At 38.6% G+C, this 22090-nt stretch overlaps 1 protein-coding gene across 4 annotated transcripts in view; it reads right to left on the reverse strand.

Annotated features, from left to right (window-relative positions):
• The window catches only part of KIAA1958, a 174988-nt gene that overhangs the window by 84912 nt on the left and 67986 nt on the right, over nt 1-22090 (reverse strand). For all 4 annotated transcript variants that reach the window (XM_528391.8, XM_003312215.6, XM_054658954.2 and 1 more), the window contains exon 2: nt 5196-6390. In XM_528391.8, the coding sequence (XP_528391.2) occupies nt 5196-6366 (1171 nt within the window). In that variant the 5' untranslated portion in view covers nt 6367-6390. The remainder of the gene's footprint in view (nt 1-5195; nt 6391-22090) is intronic.

Raw genomic sequence — 22090 nt, forward strand, 5'->3', positions numbered from 1 at the left:
ATAAAATATGTGTCTATGTATATATATATACATATATATGTACGTATACACAAGCACACATATTTATACATATTTCCACACTTAGAACACTTTTCCAATATACACTGCCTTTAAATAAAACACATAACAACTCTTATCTGCCCACATAAAAAAAACTAAATGCTCAAAAGAAAACAAAACAAACCTCCCATAAACAGTAGTAGGAATCTCTGGTTTACTGCCCCTCTCAAGAATCATACCTAGAATGTTCTTGGAAGAATACTTCCACCCCACGCTCACACTCAGCTATGTAGTTTGTGTAGGCTTGGTCTCAATACCATTTCCAGGGTGGGGGCCTGATCCCCCTATGCGTGGTTTAGGGGTGACTGGGAATGCTGTGACACAGGTTCTGTCTACTGCTAGACAAGAAACCAGCAGCACAACCATCTTGGGTCCACGCAGGGGTCAAGTATAACAGGTGAATCTAATAGGGAGGAAGGCAAGGTGGCAAATGGCAAGAGGGAAACTTGATGCTGTCTGAGCCTGAGTGAAAGCTGGTTTGAAAATCTGTCCTTGGACTATAAGGCAGTCAATTCTCTCCTTTAACTTATTTCAACTCAGATTTTTTGCTTCTGACAAGAGAAACCATTATCTATTATGTCAACACAGACCAAATAACTGGCAGTAATATATACCTTAATCAATTTTTAAAAGCTCACTGAACTCAATTTTACATGAGTAATTTTTCAAAAAGCATATTAAATGACTTAGACTACATTTCTCTTTCTGAATGCATTTTTTTGTATAAAATACAATCACCATAAATTTATACAAATACTCAAACAGTAAAAATCAGAAGAAAAAATAAAGAGATCAATAAAAACAGAACTGAAAACAAGAAAGAGACCCAATAATAAACAAAAATGTGGTATCTGAATCAATTCAGCGGAGAATGAGAATTATTCAACAAATGAAGCTGAGACATCTGACTACCTGCAAAAATAGTAACATGAGGTTCTACCCCAAAAGGTATTCTAACTGTAAAGTCAAATGTCAAAAAAAGAAAGGGAGAGGAGAGGAGAGAGAAAGAAAACCATAAAAGAATAAGAGGGAAATACAGAGAAATATTTATGTGATCCCAATGTATGGAAAGGACTTCCTAAGCAAAATACCAAAGACAGAAAAGATTGATTGACTGATAGATGTTGAAAGAATTGCCTTCATAAAAATTAAGAAAATTCACACCTTAAAAAAGGTCATCAACAAAATTAAAAGCTAATGGTAAAGTGGGAAATGTACTTCCAATATACGTGACAGACTATGAGCTACTTGGGAAATGTATTTCCAATATACATGAGAGATTATGAGTTACTATTTCTAATATATGCAGAACCCATATGAATCTATTAGAAAAAGATAAATATATTTTTTTAAAAGAAAAAATATATACACATACAAATCTGATAGGCAAAAATGGATTGCTTATACCACAGAACTTCTGGGAAAAAAGCTGATTAATAAAAGGGATCCTTGCACAAAATCATAAAAGAAGCTATGTGTATGTAAGTATATTGAAGAAATATAATATACACATAAAACCCTAACTCATGATGTGATAGAGATTTAAATGTCATTATGACAAATGCCCCAAATTTACATAAAACCTCAAAAATTAATGGAATCCAAGCTACTAGTAGGTAGTCAATAATTCTTCTAATAATAGATGCCCTCTTTACTCATTGTTTGCTAAGATTTGGATTGAGCAGTATGGCAGGATTGACATGAAAATTAATGATTTTATCTATACCTTGATTAACATTTTATAATTTTATGAGTTCAGCTCTGAACAGAAGTAGGGATGATTTTCCACTATGGGAATCAAATTTAAATGGCAACAGTAAAACCAAACAAAATGGAACAATTTCTCTTTGTTTCTGGCTGACTCAATAGTCATTTGTCAAATTATTTATTTTAAAAATATTATCTAAAGATACGCAGTATTTCTGCAATGATCTGATAAAGACTCAGTACAGAGCATCCATTTTAAAAGAACCTGACTTAGCTTTCAGAACCTGTCTTCTTTGCTTAGTCCCAAGTACGCTTTACATATTAACTGTGTAAGGTCCATCCGTAACCAAGTCATTCACATACATCTGGGTGTGCTAGATTCTAAATTTTTTAAAATCTATGTTTAGAAAGATTATCTACTATAAATAAACATGCAAACACAAACACATAACTAAAACTTTAGAACACAGAATCTAGTTAGGTACTAAAGTAAAAAGTAAATTTTATGTTAACTTTATACAGTTCACTCAAAAGAAAAATATGAGTCTGATTTTTATTTGTCCCACTGCTGTTTCCAGTTCAAACAGTATTTCTCTAAAGCTAATGACATCTTAGCAATATGATACCCTTCCCGAGAACAATGGATCAAAATATGAGGACCATCCTTGGAAAATCGTCATGACCAGTCTTCATACTGTTTTTCTTAAAGGTTTACCTCCAAGCCAAACTAATCCTCCTCTGAGAGTAAAGCCAAATCACAATTTATGACAGTATATATTCTGTGCTCTCTTTGGCCATGCCAGCTTTTCATAGCTAATATAAGAAGTGCAATTTCCATGAGGGAAGAAAAAAACCTAAGAGAATGTAATATACACAATAATAAATGGATTCGTTTTTTTTTTTCAAATAGGCTGAATTTCTTTCCCAAAATAATGAGACAGTAATATATTCATATATGGTTTAGCAAAGCGCCTCAGTGCCTCATTTACTACCCACAAGGCAGATGCAGAAAAGTCTTGCATCTTGCTTTGCAGGGATTAGTGAAAAGGTATGCAACACAACTAATACTCTCACCAAACTGGGTACACTGGACCACTTTGCAAAATACATTTCTGAATTCTACCCTATTTAAATGAAAAAAAAAAAAAGGGGGGGCAGGAGAGTTCAAATAAACAAATAAACTAGAACTAGGTTCATAACCATTTAAGTGAAAAGGTGCTACTTATATCCTACATATATCAAGAGTCAGATTTCCTAGAACAAAGACTTTCACCAGCCTAATAAAGATAACATTTTGTCTCATGATGAGATTAGTCAAGGACCACATTGTTATTCAATAATCAAAGTATAATTCATTAAAATATTTTTTAAAAGAAAGAAAGAAAAAGACAATCCATGGGATGGGAGAAAATACTTGCCAATTATATACCTGATAAGGATCTCATATTCAGCACACATAAAGAACTCCAAAAACTCACCAATAAGAAGGCAATTTTAAAATGGCCAAAAGATTTGAGTAGATATTTCTCAAAAGAAAATATACAAATGGCTAACAAGCACATGAAAAAAATCTCAGTACCATTAGTCATTAGGGTAATGCAAATCAAAACCCCAATAAGATACTACTTCACACACCCAATAGGATATTTATTTTTTTTAAACATGAAAAATAACAAGTGTTGGTGACAATGTGGAGCAGTAAGAACCTTTATAGATTACTAGTGAGGCTGTACAATGATGGAGCTGCTTGGGAAAACAGTTTGACAGCTCCTCAAAAAGCTAAATACAAAGTTACCACAGGACCCAGCAATTCCACTCCTAGGTAGTTACCCAAGCAAGATAAACATACACACCCACACAAAAACCTGTTCACAAATGTTCACAGCAGCAGTATTCATAATAGCCAAAATATAAACACAACCCCAATGTCCATCAACTGATGAAAGGAAAAATAAAATATGGTATAGTCATACAACAAAATATTATTTGGCAATAAAAAGGAAAGAAACGCTACAACATGGATTAACCTTGAAAACATAATGCTAAGTGTAAGAGGGTGGTCACAAAAGACCACATAATATATGATTCCATGTATATGAAACATATAGAATAGGAAAATCCATAGACAGAAAGCAGATTAGTAGTTGCCAGGAACTAAGAGGAGGGAAAAAGTGACTGTTAATGGGTATGGGATTTCTTTTTGGGGTGATGAAAATATTCTGAAATTAGATAATAGCGATAGTTCTACAACTCTATGAATACACCAAAACCCACTGAATTGTACACTTTAAAAGAGTGAATTTTATATGTGAACTGTATCTCAATAAAACTATTATTTAAAAAAAGATAAAAGTGAATAAACTGAAAAGCATAATCTTCAATCAGGATATAAATATTTTCAGTGAATATCTTCTTAATAACACCATGACTATGTCTTCAAAAAAATCATAAATGAAAGGTCTTCTTTGGGAATCTTAAAGTTGATACTAAAATTGGAAAAAAGAAGTTTGTAAAGCAACTTAATCCAAGGAAGTTTCAGGATGAAGGCACAGGGGCCTCAGGTTTCTAGGAAGCTTTTCCCAAAATACACGACGTTTTTGAGAAGGGCTGAAATAAACTAAAACATGCCACAGATTTCTGCACATTTGTTCATCCTTGTCCACGTTTCTATTCTAGCCTACTAGAACTGAGTCACGAAGCCAAAGCATGAGATCCAACCCCTTTATATACTAATGGCCCAGATTAAATAAACATTGAATGTCAGAATTAAAGAACATTAGAATGTTAGAATTACAGGTGCAGGGGCCTCATACAATTATTTCATTCTCCTCTCAATCCATTCCCATTGGCTCACAGATTCCAGAAATGCAAGTTTCCATATTCTTTTAAATTTTAAGAGAAAAGATCAAATACCTCTTTTAGAAATGTATATTGCTTTTTAAAATACTTATTAACTACCAGAGCAACTAAAATGAATAGCAATGTCAAGTTGGCTCAGTCAAATAAATAATACGAAAAGCATTAGGTCTATTGTCATGATATGCCTTACCCAACATTATTTTGGCTTCAAACAGCAACTAAACACCTTGCTACTGATAGAGAAGCTTATTTTTAAAACTTTCAAAAATAACTTTACTACATAAAAATTCAGCTGACAGGTATCAACCTTAAATCTAATGCTGCAATATCAACAGAACAATCTTACAGCTGTCCTCTCAGCCCTAAGGTACGTCAACTAGATATGGCCATAATTCTTATGAATTTCCTTTATAGTATCACCTGGATGTAACACAGTCATTGTTTCTATCTTTCTATGACTAACAAAGGACTGAATTCTAGCAAACTGAGTGAATGGTTTTAGAAGTGCTGACGGCGCAGAATTCTGGCGTGCGTGGATGAGGGACTCACTGTCGCCTCATGTGCCATACCTGGTATGCACTGTGCTGTGGCCTCAGTGGTTATGGCTGGAGCGGCTGGGGGCTGCTGCTGACTGGAGCTCACTTCTGGCTCTGTGTTAACTGAGGGAGAAAGGGCTACCTCACAGGAGGAGACCTGGCTGGGCAGATGGGACAGGAACTCTTCAGAGGCAACTTGCTCATCCTGTCCAGGCAGCTGCAGGGCAGACAAGGGGATACTGATCTGTTTGTTAGGATGGGATGTGCTCACAGGCATTTGCATGGCCACCTGTTGGTTGGTGCCATGTGTACCAGGGGGTCCTCTGTTTGGTGAAGCCAGAGATACCCTAGCAGTCTTCTGGACAATTGGTCTGGAGATCACAGAGGGGGATGCAGACATACCGTGTGGGTCTAGCTCCGTGCTGATGGCAGATGTGACATGGGGAATCAGTTTAGCAGACCCTACACAGGAGGGACCAGCGTGAGTCTGAGGCTTGGGTTTTGCCATCTGTGTCAAGGACAGGGCTGGTCCATCTACTCCTCCTGTCAGTTCTGCATTTGCCACAATGTAATAATCTTCAGGGATTTCTTGTTTGATTTTCTTGATGATGACATCATTGCTGCATTCGTCAACCATCTGCGTCTGGGAGCTTGAATGGAGGGAAGATGGGACTACCCCAGGTCTTTTGCGAGCAATGCTTTGAGGCCTTTGGGTTTGGGGTTCAAAGTCACTATCCTCATCTGTAACAGAAGACTCACAAACCATGTCAAACAGGGTGTTCTCATCTTCATATTCTTCAACAGTTTCATCCAGTTCAGAGGGCTCACTACAGTAGGAGAAGTCACAAGAGTCTCTGGTCCGGTTACAGTCTAGCTTTGCTTTCACTGGTCTCCCAGGGTACCTTTCAACAGGGCTAGTCTGTGTCTCAGAGGGCACCCCGATAATACTGGGACTATCAGAGTTAAAACTTCTGTTATCCTGGAAACAGACCCTCTCTTGGGACCCAGCTCTGCAAGTAGCTGTTAGTGGCCAGTGATAAGCATGGCCAGCACTACAGCCCCACATTGCTGTCAGGTTCCCATGGGAACCTTCAGAAAGCAAGTGTTTCAGGTTTGGAATGAGGCTGCAAATAGTCCCATGGCTATGGGCCCAGCTGACCAATTTGGACAGATTCTCAGATGAGGTATGAAGACAATCCTCCATGTTACAGGATCAGCAGTGTCACTCCTAAAGGGAAATAATCAAAAGAAGAAGCCATTATTACCCAAGATTATCCTATAGCTCAATTACTTCAGTTTGTTCCAAATATGATCATTTGGCATAAAAAAAAAAAACGCACTTCAAAACTGAATCTAGTTAAGGTCGCTGTAGATGAGCAGGGACTGGAAGAGAATACCAGGAAAAGTAAAAACAGCTGATGACTGATGGTTGTGGGATTTGGAGAAAAATTTTGTTACTTTTCTTTATTGTTATAATAATTCCTGCCTAAGGGGGGAAAGAAAGGAGAGAAAGAAAAAGAGAAACAAGCAATAAAGAAATGAGCTTTTCCATGGTACATTTTACTTCCAAAGTCACTGACAGAGAGGTTCAGATGGTCCCTCAATAATAAAATTGTGTCTATTACTTGCATTAACCAAAAGGATGCAGCTCCAAGGACACCCTTTGTCGTCAGAAACTTTACTACTAGAGGCAGAGCCAACAAAGGAGGTTTAGATCCATCTTAGGACGGAGGTCAGAGAAAGCAAGCCAGTCCTCTACTGGGCACCAGAAGACAACGCAACTGGGAGTCCAAGGAGAGGATGAGGGGCTCGATTTGAGAAGTGGGAAAGAAAAGCAGAGAAGGGAGAACAGACTGGGAGGAGACCTGCTGGAGGGGAAGGCTGTAGACCAAAGAAGCAAGGATGGGGAAGCGGGAGGCCCTGCTCTAACCACTCTTAGGACCAGGCTTCCTGTCTCCTGGCTGTCTGCAATTCCTGAAATATTGTCTTTCATCCCACCATTAGAGCTTACAAAGTACGTCTGGTGTTTTCTACCATCTGAGGGTCTCATAAAGCCAAGCATAACCAACGATCAAATAGAAGCAAATCATTCCTTATTAGGCAGGAGACAAAAAGAAGCCCTTGTTAGGAGTCCCTGAGGAGTGAGGACAACATGATGGGTAGGAAAGTGAAAGGGGACATGTGGAGTCTGCAAGGGGCTGGAAAGGTTAGTAAGGCTCTGCCACGAGGGGGGTCCTGGGAGCACTGGTCAGGGAGGCACAGGAATCTTTATGTGTGATTTTGTCGGCCCTGGCTATCTGCAGCTGTGGGTGACAAGAGGTGCCCCACTGGTGCTCTGCAGTCAGGCACCATGGTCTAACCACAATGTCAGGTGGTTACACCAGAGTGGACAGACACCTGAGCCATTCCCTGCCCTGACTCCATGGCGCCCTGTCAGGGAGGTTAGGTAAGTTCAAATCCTTTAACATACTATTAAGGTCTCTGTTGATGTGGCCACGGCCACCTCTCAAGCCTCATTTCCTACGACCATGGCCTCTTCCCACACTTCTTGTGGTCCCCTCTTCTCTAAACCCCCTACTGGTGAGAATCTGATTCTTTGGCTTGATATGCTGCCCTTCTCTTTCCTCACCTGGCCAGCCTCTTCAAAACTGAACCTGGGGCTACTTCCTACTGGCATCTTTCCAGACCCCCTTTCTGCCTCAGAGATTTATTTAGCTTCCCTTCACCCATGCCTGTATCATCTCAAGGGATTTGCCTTTGCTGTACTGTTATCATTGATTTGCTTGTCTGTCTCTCAGACCTAAGAATTTCCTGAAGGCAGAAACTATGACTTAATTATTCACTCGTCAGTGAGGACCTACTTGGGGATATGGAAATTCAAAAGGCATGGTCCTGTTCTTGGGACATTATAACCTATTGTCTAATATGCAGTCGTTGTCGAATAAATGAATGAAGAATGAATGAATGTTTACATACTGCCAGCACCATCAACACTTACAAAGTGAACGTATAAGACTCTCTCAAGTCAGACACATAAATTTTCCTCAGATCACTTTTATTGTAATCATTCAAGGGATTAGACAGTTTTCTCCCGGATAGTGTAACCCAAACCCAGCCACCCTGTATACGCAGAAGAGTGACAGATGAGCTCCCAGAGTTCATGAAGCAGCCACGTAAACGGAAAGAACATTGACTGGCGTGGGAGTCAGGAACGTGAAATCCCAAGCCTGGAACTGCTCCTGTGGTCTCAGACAAGGCACTAATTATCTCTAAGCCTAAAATGCCAGGACTACATGATCTTACATTTCCTTCATACTCTAGAAATTTAGACTTATTTATGTTCCTTTCATATAACTTTGGTTACCAAAGTAGAAATGTTAAAAAAAAAAAAAAGACATAGATTGGTTTGTGTGTTTGTTCTGAACTTTTATTTTTTTATTTTTTATTTTTATTTTTATTTTTTGTTTTTATTTTTTTTTTATTTTTTATTTTTTAACCTAGGGGTGTCCCTAGGTTGCCCAAGCTGGTCTTGAACTGGGCTCAAGCAATTCTCCTGTCTCAGCCTCCCAAAGCTCAGGGATTACAGGCATGAGCTACTGCACCCCAGTCTGTTTTGAACTTAACATAGCTATTAATATTTAATTGGTGTGGCAGAGACTGCTATTTTACCTACCCAGTGTCCATTCTCTCTTACTCCTCACAGAGAGTCCAAATTTGTTAAGGCAGCAATGTGCTCACTAAAATATTTTTCCCAGCTTCCCCTGGAGCAAGGGTGGCCCTATGACACAGTCATGGCCAAGGACACGTAAATGGAAGGGGTTCGGATCATAATCCTGAAAGACAAAATTCTGAACGCCACAGTTCCAAATGTTGAAATCCCAAAAGATCAAAATCCCTAAAGTCTAACATCCCCAAAATCACAATCATAGGATAGCTACATCATGTTAGGTGGAACTATTACCTTGTTATTGTCTTTATTTGGAAATTAAGTATGGTTTAAGGAAATGCATATGAGTGATAAACTGACATGGGGTGAACTTGTGGACTTAAATTCAGGTGTCAATTTGACTGGATTAAGGAAGACTTAGAAACCTAGTAAAGCATTATTTGGGGGTGTGTCTGTAAGGGTGTTTCCAGGAGAGATTAGTGTGTGAGTCTGAGTGGATTATGTGAAGATCTCGCCTGAATGTTGGCGGGCACCATCTAATCAGCTGGGGCCCCAGACAGAACAAATACAGAAGGTGAATTGTTCTCTCTCTGAGAGCTAGCACAGGCTTCTCTTTCGCTGCCTTGGACATCAGAACTGGAGGCCTCCAGCCTTTGGACTCTGGGACTTACGCCAGCAGTTCCCAGGTCCCGGCCTTTCAGCCTCAGGCTGAGAGTCACATCATTAGCTTCCCTGGTTCTGAGGCCTTTGGATTTGGACTGAACCACTATACCAGCATCCCAGGGTTTCCAGCTAGCAGACAGCCTGTTGTAAGACTTCTCAGCCACATAATCCCATGAGCCAATTCCCCTAATAAATCCCCTCTCATGTATATATGCATATTCTATTAGTTCTGTCTCTCTGGAGAATCTTGACTAATACAGATTTGGTACTGGCAAAGCCAAGTATCATTCCTTCTTACTGTATTCCTTACAACACAACAGAAGAGACTATGAAATGTTCCCTTGCAAAAGGGCTGTGATAAGTTAAATATACAAGGTTACTAAATGGTGAAAGATAAAAGTTTAAAAGCTAATTATTATTGGTACTGCACAAGCAGAAAATTGCTTAACTGCAGCAGCCAAGCAACAAGCAGACTTTCAGATGGATAGCATATACTTACAAAATCTGTAGACCACAACCACCCTCCAAATACAAGTGCAGCAAGTGTTTCAAAGATCACAGAAGTGAAAACACAGGCCAAAAGTGCAAGAAATCTCCCCGGCCAAATTATTCAATCATGTAAGACTTCTGCCCCTTCACGTATAGCACCATGCTTCCATTCAAAAAACGCCCTCTAGCAGAAAATAAAAAGAATTCAACAAGTTCAGTGACCTTCTGAACCAAAGATACTTGTTGATACTGAGGTTCTTCAATGTTAAAAAACAAACAAACAAAAAACATTAAATGGTGAACTATTCTTGATTAGTGATTTGACTGTCAAAGACAGATTTCTTATATTTACCACTAAATCTAACACAGAAGAACTAGCACATGCTTCACGTTAGCTAATAAATTGCACTTTCAAAATCATTCCCACTGTTTATCAACTATATACAATTCATATCCCTGTTAGATCTGAAAATTCTAGAACTTATCCACTCAATTATGTATTAATGACAAGAAAAAGTAAAGCACTTAATAAATGCTGATTTGGGCCAGGTGCAGTGGCTCACACCTGTAATCCCAGCACTTTGAGGAGCCGAAGTGGGTGGATCACTTGAGGTCACGAATTTGAGACCAGCCTGGCCAATGTGGTGAAATCCTGTTTCTACTAAAAATACAAAAAAAATTAGTTAGGCACGGAGGCGCACACCTGTGATCCCAGCTACTCGGGAGGCTGAGGCGGGAAAATCATTTGAACCCGGGAGGCGGAGGTTGCAGTGAGCTAAGATCATGCCATTGCACACCAGCCTGGGCGACAAGAGCAAAACTCGTCTCAAAAAAAGAAATTAAAAAGAATTCTAAAAGGAATTTCAAAGTGTTACCAATAAAGTTTGTGTTTCCCATTCAGCCTAATGCATTTGGCAGGAAATTCAGATCAGCGGATTGGCTACAATGATATGGCAATGATACAAACTTCAGTTAAAAGCGTCATTTGCCTGCACTGGCATTCCTTTCAGCAAGATGACGTTCCAGAAGCTTTTAATGAATTAAAGCCATATTGCCTGAAGAAGCCAGCAAAGTACTGACTAGTTCAAAAATAATTATGTGCACAATAGGATAAGAAGACACTTAATGCAATGGTGTTGCTGTTTCATCACCAGTATTGCTTCTGCCAAATTTGTGGTCTCTGTATGAGTACATGTAGAATGAATTTCCACCTACTCACAATACAGAAGCATGGCACAGAAAACGGGGAAATTTAATAGGCAATGCTCATGTTGTTGTATACGGAATCATACAAGAATTTCAAAAAGAACAGTACCACATATAGAAGGAATGTGAACATATTCTCCAACGAGAGCCATGTCCGAAAAGACAAAAAGCAGCTATTCATCAAGATGCAACACTTCAAAATACAGTTAATGATCATGAAAGTCGGCCAGTTCTTACAGACTACCTCCATGCAACTGCCATAATATATCCCTGTAACACACATTGTCATATGTCAATTTTTTTTTTAATTTTTAGTTTTCCTATTCTTAAATTGGCAGATTTTTTTTTTTTTTTTGAGACAAGGTCTTGCTGTGTTGCCCAGGCTGGAGTGCAGTGGTGAGATCACAGCTCACTGTAACCTCTGCCCCCTGGGCTCCGGTAACCCTCCCACCTCAGCCTCCCTAGCAGCTGGGACCACAGGTGCACACCACCACACCTGGCTAATTTTTGTATTAAATTTTTTGTTTGTAGAGATGGGGTTTTGCCATGTTGTCCAGGCTGGTCTTTAAGTCCTGAGCTCAAGCGATCTACCTCAGCCTCCCAAAGTGCTGGGATTTCAGGCTTGAGCCACCATGCTGGGCCAAGCACTATTTATCTTACAATGTGCTATGCTATGTATTTCATCTTATCATTTCCAAAACTGGAGGTATAAACATCGGGAAGACTTACAGAGTTCTAATTTATTTTATGTACTTTTTGCAAATTTGACTCCAAAAAGGTACATTACCACAATGTTGACTGTGTGTAAGCACTGTCTGTGTACATAAAAGCACTGAAATGTCCTTAATAAATGAAGAGATATCCTTTTCATATATCTGCATTTGTGAAAAATAAAATTTCTCAAGATCTTAGTAGCTCTTTGGACTGCATATGCAGTGATGACCCGTCACGGTTTTGATGGATGTCATCAAAAGACTGAGGTTGTCTGTCACAGTATTTCAGATGACCTCAGTTGTAAAAGCTATTTCTTCCTGAATATGGTTCATCTGCTCATAACTGTTATACCCATGAAACTGTCATTAGTATACCTGAGTGTTTCCGTTTGCAAAAATTTGTATGCTAATATTGCCTATTTTATTTTATAAAGTGACCTATGAAGTGTTCTGCTGTGTTTTTATGTTTCTCAAATAAAAATAAAAATTTTTAAAAATGTAAAATAAGTATCCTTTAAATTTTTTCCAGAATTGTATTTTCGGGTTTTTTTTTTTTTTTTTTTTTTTTTTTTTTTGAGATGGATTCTCCCTCTGTCGCCCAGGCTGGATTGTACAGTGGCACAATCTCGGCTCACTGCAACCTCCGCCTCACGGATTCACGCCACTCTCCTGCCTCAGCCTCCCAAGTAGCTGGGACTACAGGCACCTGCCATCATGCCCGGCTAACTTTTTGTATTTTCAGTAGTGATGGGGTTTCACCATGTTAGCCAGGATGGTCTCAATCTCCTGACCTCGTGATCCACCCACCTCGGCCTCCCAAAGTGCTGGGATTACAGGTGTGAGCCACCATACCCGGCCTGTATTTTCAGGATTTTGATCTTTCAGGATTGATTTTCAGGATTTTAGACTTTAGGGATTTTTATTCGGGAGTATGGTGCTCGTGGTTGTTTCTTTCCGGATTATGATCAGCTCCTAAATAGAAGTCACTGGGTGGGGTTTTGGGAAAGCTCTTGAAACACAGATTCGTCTGGTTTTTACCTTTTCCCCTTAGTTCTTTCCCTTTCTTTCCAAGTGGAAAAAGATAGGATGACTGGAACTACAGAGGCCTCCTGGGAGCATAAAGAAGAACTTAAGAATGGCAGAGAACATCAGGAAGGAGCTTGGTTCCCTGGTGACGCCCTTGAGCCACGACATCAGCTCTGAACTGCCTGCTTCAGGGATCCTTATTATTTATAAGGGAAAGATATACTCTTGATCTTGTTTAAGCCACTGTTGTTGGAGTTTTTTCTTATTTTTGTTTGTTTTGTTTTGTTTCACCCTGTCTTAGGGAGCTGGGGAGTTGTTATATATAGCTGAACTCAATTACTAATTAATACACACAAAATAATACATTCCTCCCTGGTTTTTGACACCTTAGAGTATAATCCTTCACTTATTCTGCACCATACTCCAGTATAACTGTTACTCAGATTAGAGATTCCACAAATAAATTCTTGGAAGGTCCTTAATTCTATGTCATAATGTTTTTACCACTTTTCATTTTTATCATAATAAAAAATAATTAATATGAGCATATTATTAATCATCGAAATAATCATATATCCATGTACTGCCATGTAATTTAAACACCCCTTTGCCTCACATTAGGGCCCATAATCACCTTAAGTGACATCACTCAACTTTCAATTTGTTAGAAAACCTGTTCATGCTGTATTCATCTTATCACATATAAATAAAACATTTCTCTTTTGCACTAATAATTTTAAAACAAAAGTCCTCCTGATTTGACATCATAAAAATAACATAATGTGATGGTGGAGTAATATACTACTTTTAAGTGTTGTAGGGCAATGAGAAAAGAAAAGGAGTTGAAATAAATACTACATGTTCACAGAAAATCATATACATTACAGCACAGTATTTTTTTGAGGCAGGGTCTCGCTCTGCTGCCCAGGCTGAAATGCAGTTCACTGTGTTCTTGAACACCCAGGCTCAAGCAATTATCCTGCCTTAGCCTCCAGAGTAGCTGGGACTACAGGCATGAATTTATGGCACAATATTTGGATGAAGATGTTGGAACAGTTAAAAAATGTAAAAATGTGGCAGAATCAAGGCACCAAATTGTAAAGGCGGGGAGAACTCTAAAGAACCTATTAACCAGGTAGAAGCTACTATACAATAGTAAAATAGTACCTTTGCTGAAGGCCCTCATAGCTATAACAACAAAATGCTAAAGTGAAAATAAAAGACCAGGTGGATAAAATTATAAATTTTATTAAAGATTATACATTTAATTTTATTAATATTCACTAATCTTTAGAATCAAAAGATAGGCTAGGCACGGTGGCTCATGCCTGTAATCCCAGCACTTTGGGAGGCCAAGACGGGCAGATCACGAGGTCAGGAGATCAAGACCATCCTGGCTAACATGGTGAAACCCCGTCTCTACTAAAAATACAAAAAATTAGCTGGGCGTGGTTGCGGGCGCCTGTAGTCCCAACTACTGGGGAGGCTGAGGCAGGAGAATAATGTGAACCCGGGAGGCGGAGCTTGCAGTGAGCTGAGATCGCGCCACTGCACTCCAGCCTGGGCGACAGAGCGAGACTCCGTCTCAAATAAATAAATAAATAATCAAAAGGTAGTAAACATTAAGTTGCTTTTATTATATTCTTAAATCCATCGCCAATCTCATGGAGAGGCTCTTAAACTTTGAGTACCATAAAATGAAAATATTTTTCCAGAATTACTATCAATATATTTCAACCTGGCAATCATGTTGACTAGTAGTTTTGAGAGAATAATTAGCTGATATATTAAGGCAATTAAATATATTGAGTCAAAAGAATAGTTATCACTCTACTTCAATATATTGTAAGTTTCATACAAATTGAAATCAACAATAAGACAATCAAGGTATTTTTTAAATTCTGAGAATAAAGTTTTTAAAATCTACTGACTGCCATCAGCAGTCAATGATAATCTCTATGCTGAAAAACAATGCTGCTTCTACATTTTCAAGAATTAAAAAATAACTTCAGGTGGCACTTCCCCATATCTGACATGGGCAATGATTGGATAAGATACTTACAGAGTTATCAAGTGACACTTGATTAAAAACTGAAATTCAGGCCAGGTCAGTGGCTCATGCCTGTAATCCCAGCACTTTGGGAGGCCAAAGAAGGAGGATTGTTTGAGCCCAGGGGTTTGAGACCAGCCTAGGCAAGGTGGTAACACCCCGTTTCTACAAAAACAAAAAACAAAAAACCCTGAAATTCAAGGAGTTCTAGCTGGTGGAGTTTAGGTTAAGTATAATACACTATGTTAGCAATGCTATGAACTTAGGCAAGTAGACAATCTATGTATTAGCATTTATATTATGAAAGCCAAAATCAGAAGCACATTAAATATTGAATCAGACTTTCTACCATTAAACCCAAAATTAATCATTAGGTTTCAGTAGAACAATAATGCAACAATAATTGCAACTAAAGCTAATATTTTTTAGACAATTCTTATTTGCCAAGCAATGTTATGACTCATCACACCAAGAATCCTAATTATTATCAATAATTCTAATTTGACTAAATTAATTATCCTCATTTTAGAAATAAATAAGTCACTTGCACAAAGTAAATGGCAGAGCCAATATCTGAACTTAAGTCTTACTCTAGAGCCCATGCTCTTATTTATATTACATGGCCACCGGTATTACAATAGTAGGAAGATACTGTCTCAAGTCTGGTTCCCTATAAATTAATGTTGTTAATTTGATCTTATCTGGTTAGATAGATTTAAGTTGAATTTGTAAGTACATTTTGATTTATAGCTGTATCAGAACTATAAATTTTATGTTTACATACATTTAAGTAGCATTATGATAAAAACTATTTAAGCCAGCACTAGTCACAAAGGTCCATGAAAATACTTTTTCTTTCAAAAGTTTGAGAAAAATTTCTTTACAGAAAAAAAGGTATGAAAGGATTATGTCACTTTTTCAAAAGATGACAAAACTAATTAATAACGAAATAACAGTGAGTCCCTAGTTAGCTTCCACCTGACTTCAGTCACAACAATTTACCCAAAAATCCTTGTAGTCTCTCTATTTACAAGGTTCTGAACCTTTTAGAGTTTGTTGTTGCTGTGTTTTAATGCCACTAGATCTCTACTGCTGATGCATGACAAAATTGACACAAAAAGAAACAGAAAACCTAAGTAACTATATGCCTACAAAAGAAATTGACTTAAAAAACCTTCTCCAAAAAGAAGGCTCAGGTGGTTTCACTGGTAAATTCTATCAAATATTCAAGGAAGAAATAACACAAAAATTATGCAAATATTTTCAAAAATATAGGGGGAAGAGAAAGCACTTCCTTCAACTTGTTTGAGGATGCCAGCATAACTTTTAAAACCAAAACCTGACAAAGCCAATATAATAAAGACAATTATAGATCAATATTCCTCATGAGTATTGATGTAAAAATCCTTTACAAAACGTGAGCAAATGTAATTCAACATAGTAGCAGTCTACAGGAGAAAAACCACTCAATTATTTCAATAGATGCAGAAAAAAGCATTTGACAAAATTCAGTACCCCTTTATGATAAAAACTCTTAGCAAACTAATAATGGTAGGGAATTCCCTCAAACTGATAAAGAGCATCTGTACAAAATCTACAGCTAATATATTTAATGTAAAAGACAATTATTTCCTTTTAAGATTAGGAATAAGGCAAAAATGCCCACCTGTATCACTCTTATTCAACATTGTACTAGAGGTCCTAGCACTGAAATAATATAGTCGGGGGTGAGGAGGGAGGAGAAAAGGCAGAAAAATTGGAACAAAAGAAGTAAAACTGATCCTATAATATATGTAAATAACATGGCTGTTTATGCAGAAATCACCGAGAATTCACAAAGCACTGCCAGAACTTGAATTTAGCAAAGTAAAGGATACAAGATTAATATTAAGAGCTCAATTATTTTCTACATACTAGCAGTAAAATATTTAAAAATTATATTTAAAGAAATTCTACTTATAGTAGTGCCAAAATATATGCCAAGGAATAATTCTTACAAAAGATGCCCAAGACTTCTATACTAAAAACAACAAAACAATGCTGACAGAAATTAAACATGACCTAAATAAACAGAAAGATATACCGTATTAGTGGATTGGAAGAGTCAAAATCATTAGGTTTGCAATTATTCCCAAATTTATCTATAGGTTTGATGCAATTCCAATCATGAGGGTATTGCAAGTCACGTTAAAGACTTCAGACTTTATTATAGAGATAAGAAAATATTACAGGCTCACACCTATAATCCCAATACTTTGGGAGGCCAAGGTGGGAGGATCACTTGAGCCCAGGAGTTCAAGACCAGCCTGGGCAACACTGTGAAAATTTGTCTCAATTAAAAAAAATTTATATATATATATAGAGAGAGAGAGAGAGAGAGAGAGAAAGAGAGAGAGAGAGAGAGAGAGACAGAAAGTTAAGATGAAAGGGAATTAAATGTTTGAGCTTAAACTGTGATTTAAAACACATTCATAAAGGCTAGGTGGCTCATGCCTGTAATCTCAGCACTTTGGAAGACCAAGGTGGGAGGACCGCCTGAGCCCAGGAGTTTGAGAACAGCCTAGATGACATAGCAAGACTCCATCTCCACAAAAAGGAAAAAAAAAAAAAAAATCCTGACATAACTTCTACTTCCCCTAAAACAAAAACAAAAAAGAAGGAAAAGACATACAATCAATTTTGACAGATGTCAACAGTATGTTTCAGATTACCTATAAACCTTGTTTACAGAAGAATGAATACAGAAGGAAGTCAGACCATTCGAGTACAAAGCAGAGAATCAGCAACATTCTCCACTGACCAACGCAGATAAAAGCTTCTGGGTCTCTTCAAAGGGCCTCGGTGGCAGAAGTTCCAAGTATTCTGAATAGGTGAGGATCACATTAGGCTTTCTAGAATCTCAATTGCCCTGCCCTAAACCCAAACTGATATGCATAAAACTTAAGAAGTTCTGCCCACAGGCTCTTCTGGGTGTGTGTGAGATGCAACTCATGTGAGCTGGGACAGTGCAGGGGTGAAGAGCCTGGACTCCACTGCCAGATGGCCTGGGTTTAAATCCTAGTTCTGGCCACTTGCTAGCTATGTGACCTTGGGCAAGTTATTTTACCTCTCGGTCCCTTAGTTTCCTTATCTGTAAAATGATAAGAATACTGACTTCACAGTGTTATTATGAGAATTAAATGAATTTATATCTATAAAATGTGAAAAAAATAATCACTTCATAATTGCTCACCTGAAATTAGGGGCTTTCCCCCCATTTTGGTGGTCTACCATGTAACTACAGAGAATAATACACAATATAGTGCAATACACTCACGAAGTGAGGCCCAGACATCGAACATATACAATACAGCACAGTGCACTCAGGCACAAATGAGGTTCTCATTTAACATTCTGACTTCTTAGACTCAAGTCACTCCTAAATTTAAAGCAACATTATAAAACAAGGCTCATTTACCCAGACATCTCCGTCTCTGGGAGCCATGCAAATAGGCCCTTATACCAACTATATGATCTATTCTGCAGCTCTCTGAACCATCAATCCGTCAATCCCAGAGTTTTTTTGTTTGTTTGTTTGTTTGAGACAGAGTCTCACTCTGTTGCCCAGGCTGCAGTGCAATGGCACGATCTCGGCTCACTGCAGCCTCTGCATGCTGGGTTCAAGCGATTCTCCTGCCTCAGCCTTCTGAGTAACTGGGGTTACAGGTGCCCACCACCATGCCTGGCTAATTTTTGTATTTTTAGTAGAGACAGGGTTCCACTATGTTGGCCAGGCTGGTCTCAAATTCCTGACCTCAGGTGATATGCCCGCCTCAGCCTCCCAGAGTGCTGGGATTACAGGCGTGAGCCACTGCACCCAGCCCGAGTTTCTTTTAAGAGAAATCATATGGGCTTTTCAGTAGCATTTCTATTCAATAAATATTGTATGACAGTGGGCCACTAGGCACTGGGGATACTGCCATTAATAAGACAGTCATGAACTGTGCTCACATGGAACTCATGGTGGCAAGGCAGGAAGAAACAAAGAACTAATGATACAAGAAATAATTCTGCTGCAGTTCTATTAAGAATTTTGCAAAGACAGGCCAGGCGGGGTGGCTCACGCCTGTAATCCCAGCACTTTGGGAGGCCGAGGCAGGCAGATCACGAGGTCAGGAGACTGAGACCATCCTGGCTAACACGGTGAAACCCCGCCTCTACTAAAAATACAAAAAATTAGCCGGGTGTGGTGGTGGGTGCCTGTAGTCCCAGCTACTCGGGAGGCTGAGGCAGGAGAATGGCGTCAACCTGGGAGGCGGAGCTTGCAGTGAGCCAAGATCACACCACTGCACTCCAGCCTGGGCAACAGAGCAAGACTCCATCTCAAAAAAAAAAAAAAATTTGCAAAGACAATACACTGAGTGCTAAGAGAGCATAAAACCATAAAAACCTGTTCCATTTTCAGTGTAAGCTTCTCTGAGAAAGTGGTATTTAAGTTAATTGCTGAAGAATTAGCAAGAATTCACAGATGAAGAAGGGAGGGGACAGACAGAGAGAAAAGGTTTTTCCAGTCAGAAGGAAAAGCACAACCAAAAGTCCTAAGAAAGATTCTGGAAGTCTTCCATGATACCTATCAAAAGTTATCCACCCTTAGCAACTACCTTGCAATATTCTAGCATCCCACAGACTCAGGATAATAGATGCCATGATCTAAAGTAATTCTTACCCTAACCACTTCTACCATACTTCACCTACCCATCTCCTAACAAATGCTGCTCACCAGCTCTTTGACAAACTGATCCAGTTTAAGTCCTAACTTGAAATACAGTTATGTGACGCAAACTAGTTATACCTTTGCCAAGAAAATTAATTTTTAAAATAATTTGTAATATAATTTCTACGGTCGTGGAAAACAAACACCTTGATCTTAGTCAATAATTTGATACTGATACTATATCAAAAATGCAAGGCCAGGTATGGTGGCTCATGCCTGTCATCTCAGCACTTTGGGAGGCCAATGCTGTAGGATCACTTGAGGCCAGGAGTTTGAGACCAGCTGGAGACCCTTTCTCTATAAAACATTTAAAAAATTAGCCAGAGGCAGTGGCACGAACCTGTAGTCCTAGCTACTCGAGAGGCTGAGGGAGGACGACTGCTTATGCCTAGGAGTTTGAGGTTACAGTGCACTATGATCATACCACTGCACTCCACCCTGGATGACGCAGCAAGACCCTATCTCTTCAAAAAAAAAAAGAAAGAAAGAAAGAAAAAAAAAGCAGCTTCAAAAATATCAGTGCAGGCCAGGCCAAGGCAGAAGGACTGCTTGAGGCCTAGAGTTCAAGACCAGCCTAGGCAACGTAGTGAGACACTGTCTCAAAAAAAAAAAATCAGTGCAGCTACCTAAAATACTTATAAATACCTCAAAATTCTTAAGAACTTTCCCAATTATTCATGTTTTTTAATTTCTATAATTTATACTAAGTAGGTTTTTAGTATACACTATCAGAAAAGGATTAAAATGAATTGCAATGGCATTCCACTCACTAAAATTGTTCCCCATGTGATGACTAGCAATATTATTCCATCACATTTTAAAGTGGTTTTCTCATCAATGGGCGAGATTTGACATGATTCATACTTTACAGCCCACTCAAAGAAGTATAGTAAATAGAAAATCTGAAAATTCTGTCTCAGAGTGAGTGATGTTTAACATTTTTAATTGCCTTTAACATAGCCTCATTCTCCTGATGGAATTTTCCAAGGCTTAACAGAGTAACAGTGTCTCATAACAAAGAATCTGTCCCCGATGCTTGAAAATACAGCCTCACCTTGGTAAATAAACTATAGGTGGGCTGATCCCAGATTTCAGAGAACGAAGTGAAATACATGTGCCTCCCCAGACTCCACTGGAACTGCCCTGGCCAAGGTCACCAATAACCTCTATATCAAGACATTCCATTGGCACTCCTCAGTCCTCTTCTCTTGGCTTCTCAGCAGCAATCAGAGCTGTTCTCTGCCTCACCTGAAACCCTCTCTTCCCTTAGCTTCCATGATACTGCCTTTCCTTATTCTGCTATTCTTGGTTTCCTTTGCTAGAGCACATCACTCTATTTTGACCTTTAAAACCAAAGTTTATCAGTGTGTTTTCTTCTCACAGTCTCACTAGATGAGGCTCTCCTTCACCCCTGTGGATCTGGTTATCAGACAATTAATATACAAATTAATATCTCAGTAAATGGCATTACCATCCCTTCAAATGCTGAAGCCCAAATCCTGCAAGTCACCCTTGACTCCAACACATCCTTCACATGTCTACGTAGAAGAACCTGCAGGGCTGGTTCAATTCCAAGAACTCATCCCTGGTCGCTGGTTTTCAAAACTACTATGTTTTACAAAGCTTCTGATTTGCATTGCTGCTACACTTCTGAAGGGTGTAGAAAAAGATGAAACATACAGGCATGTATTTTCTTTGTGCAGAGTGGGTGAACCTTAAATTAGCATTTTAAATGTGGTAATAAGTTAATATTATATAACACTTTGTACCCAAAGTGTTGTACCCAAAGTGTTATATAATATACAAATTAATTCTTATATCTTCACTAGCTCTCAGGAAGGGAGGACAGGTCTTTCTTATCACTGTGAAATATTTGCTCATGGGAATGAGATCTGAAGCTACGGTGTATATCATTTTAATAGCCCCTCCATTCTGACTCTTATTTTTAGGTATGTGGATGGTGAGTGCTGAAAGTGGTATAATTGTTCCAGATGAGAGATGGTGAGTCAGTGACAATGTTGGGAATGTGAGTAACCTATTTTTATTCATAAAATGAAATATTTTAGAAACTCTGAAATAGGCTTAACAGACTTCAAGATGACTTGAATTTCAGGTCACTGGTAACAGGACTAAGCCTCCCAATTTGGGGCCATACCACTCATTCTAGAAAATATTCAAAGAAGTAGAGAGGTCATTTTCCTGAGAAATGCAAAAGAATTTAAAAATTGGCACGGTTTTAGTTTGGTATTATGGTCCCTTTGCAAAAGCACAAAAATGTCCTTATCTCTTCCCATATAGTTCTAGAATGTATATTCTGACTCATTAATCTACTTATCTATTTTACAATTAATACTATACCAT

The sequence above is a fragment of the Pan troglodytes genome, chromosome 11 (assembly GCF_028858775.2).
Source record: "Pan troglodytes isolate AG18354 chromosome 11, NHGRI_mPanTro3-v2.0_pri, whole genome shotgun sequence".
Taxonomy (NCBI): Eukaryota; Metazoa; Chordata; class Mammalia; order Primates; family Hominidae; genus Pan; species Pan troglodytes.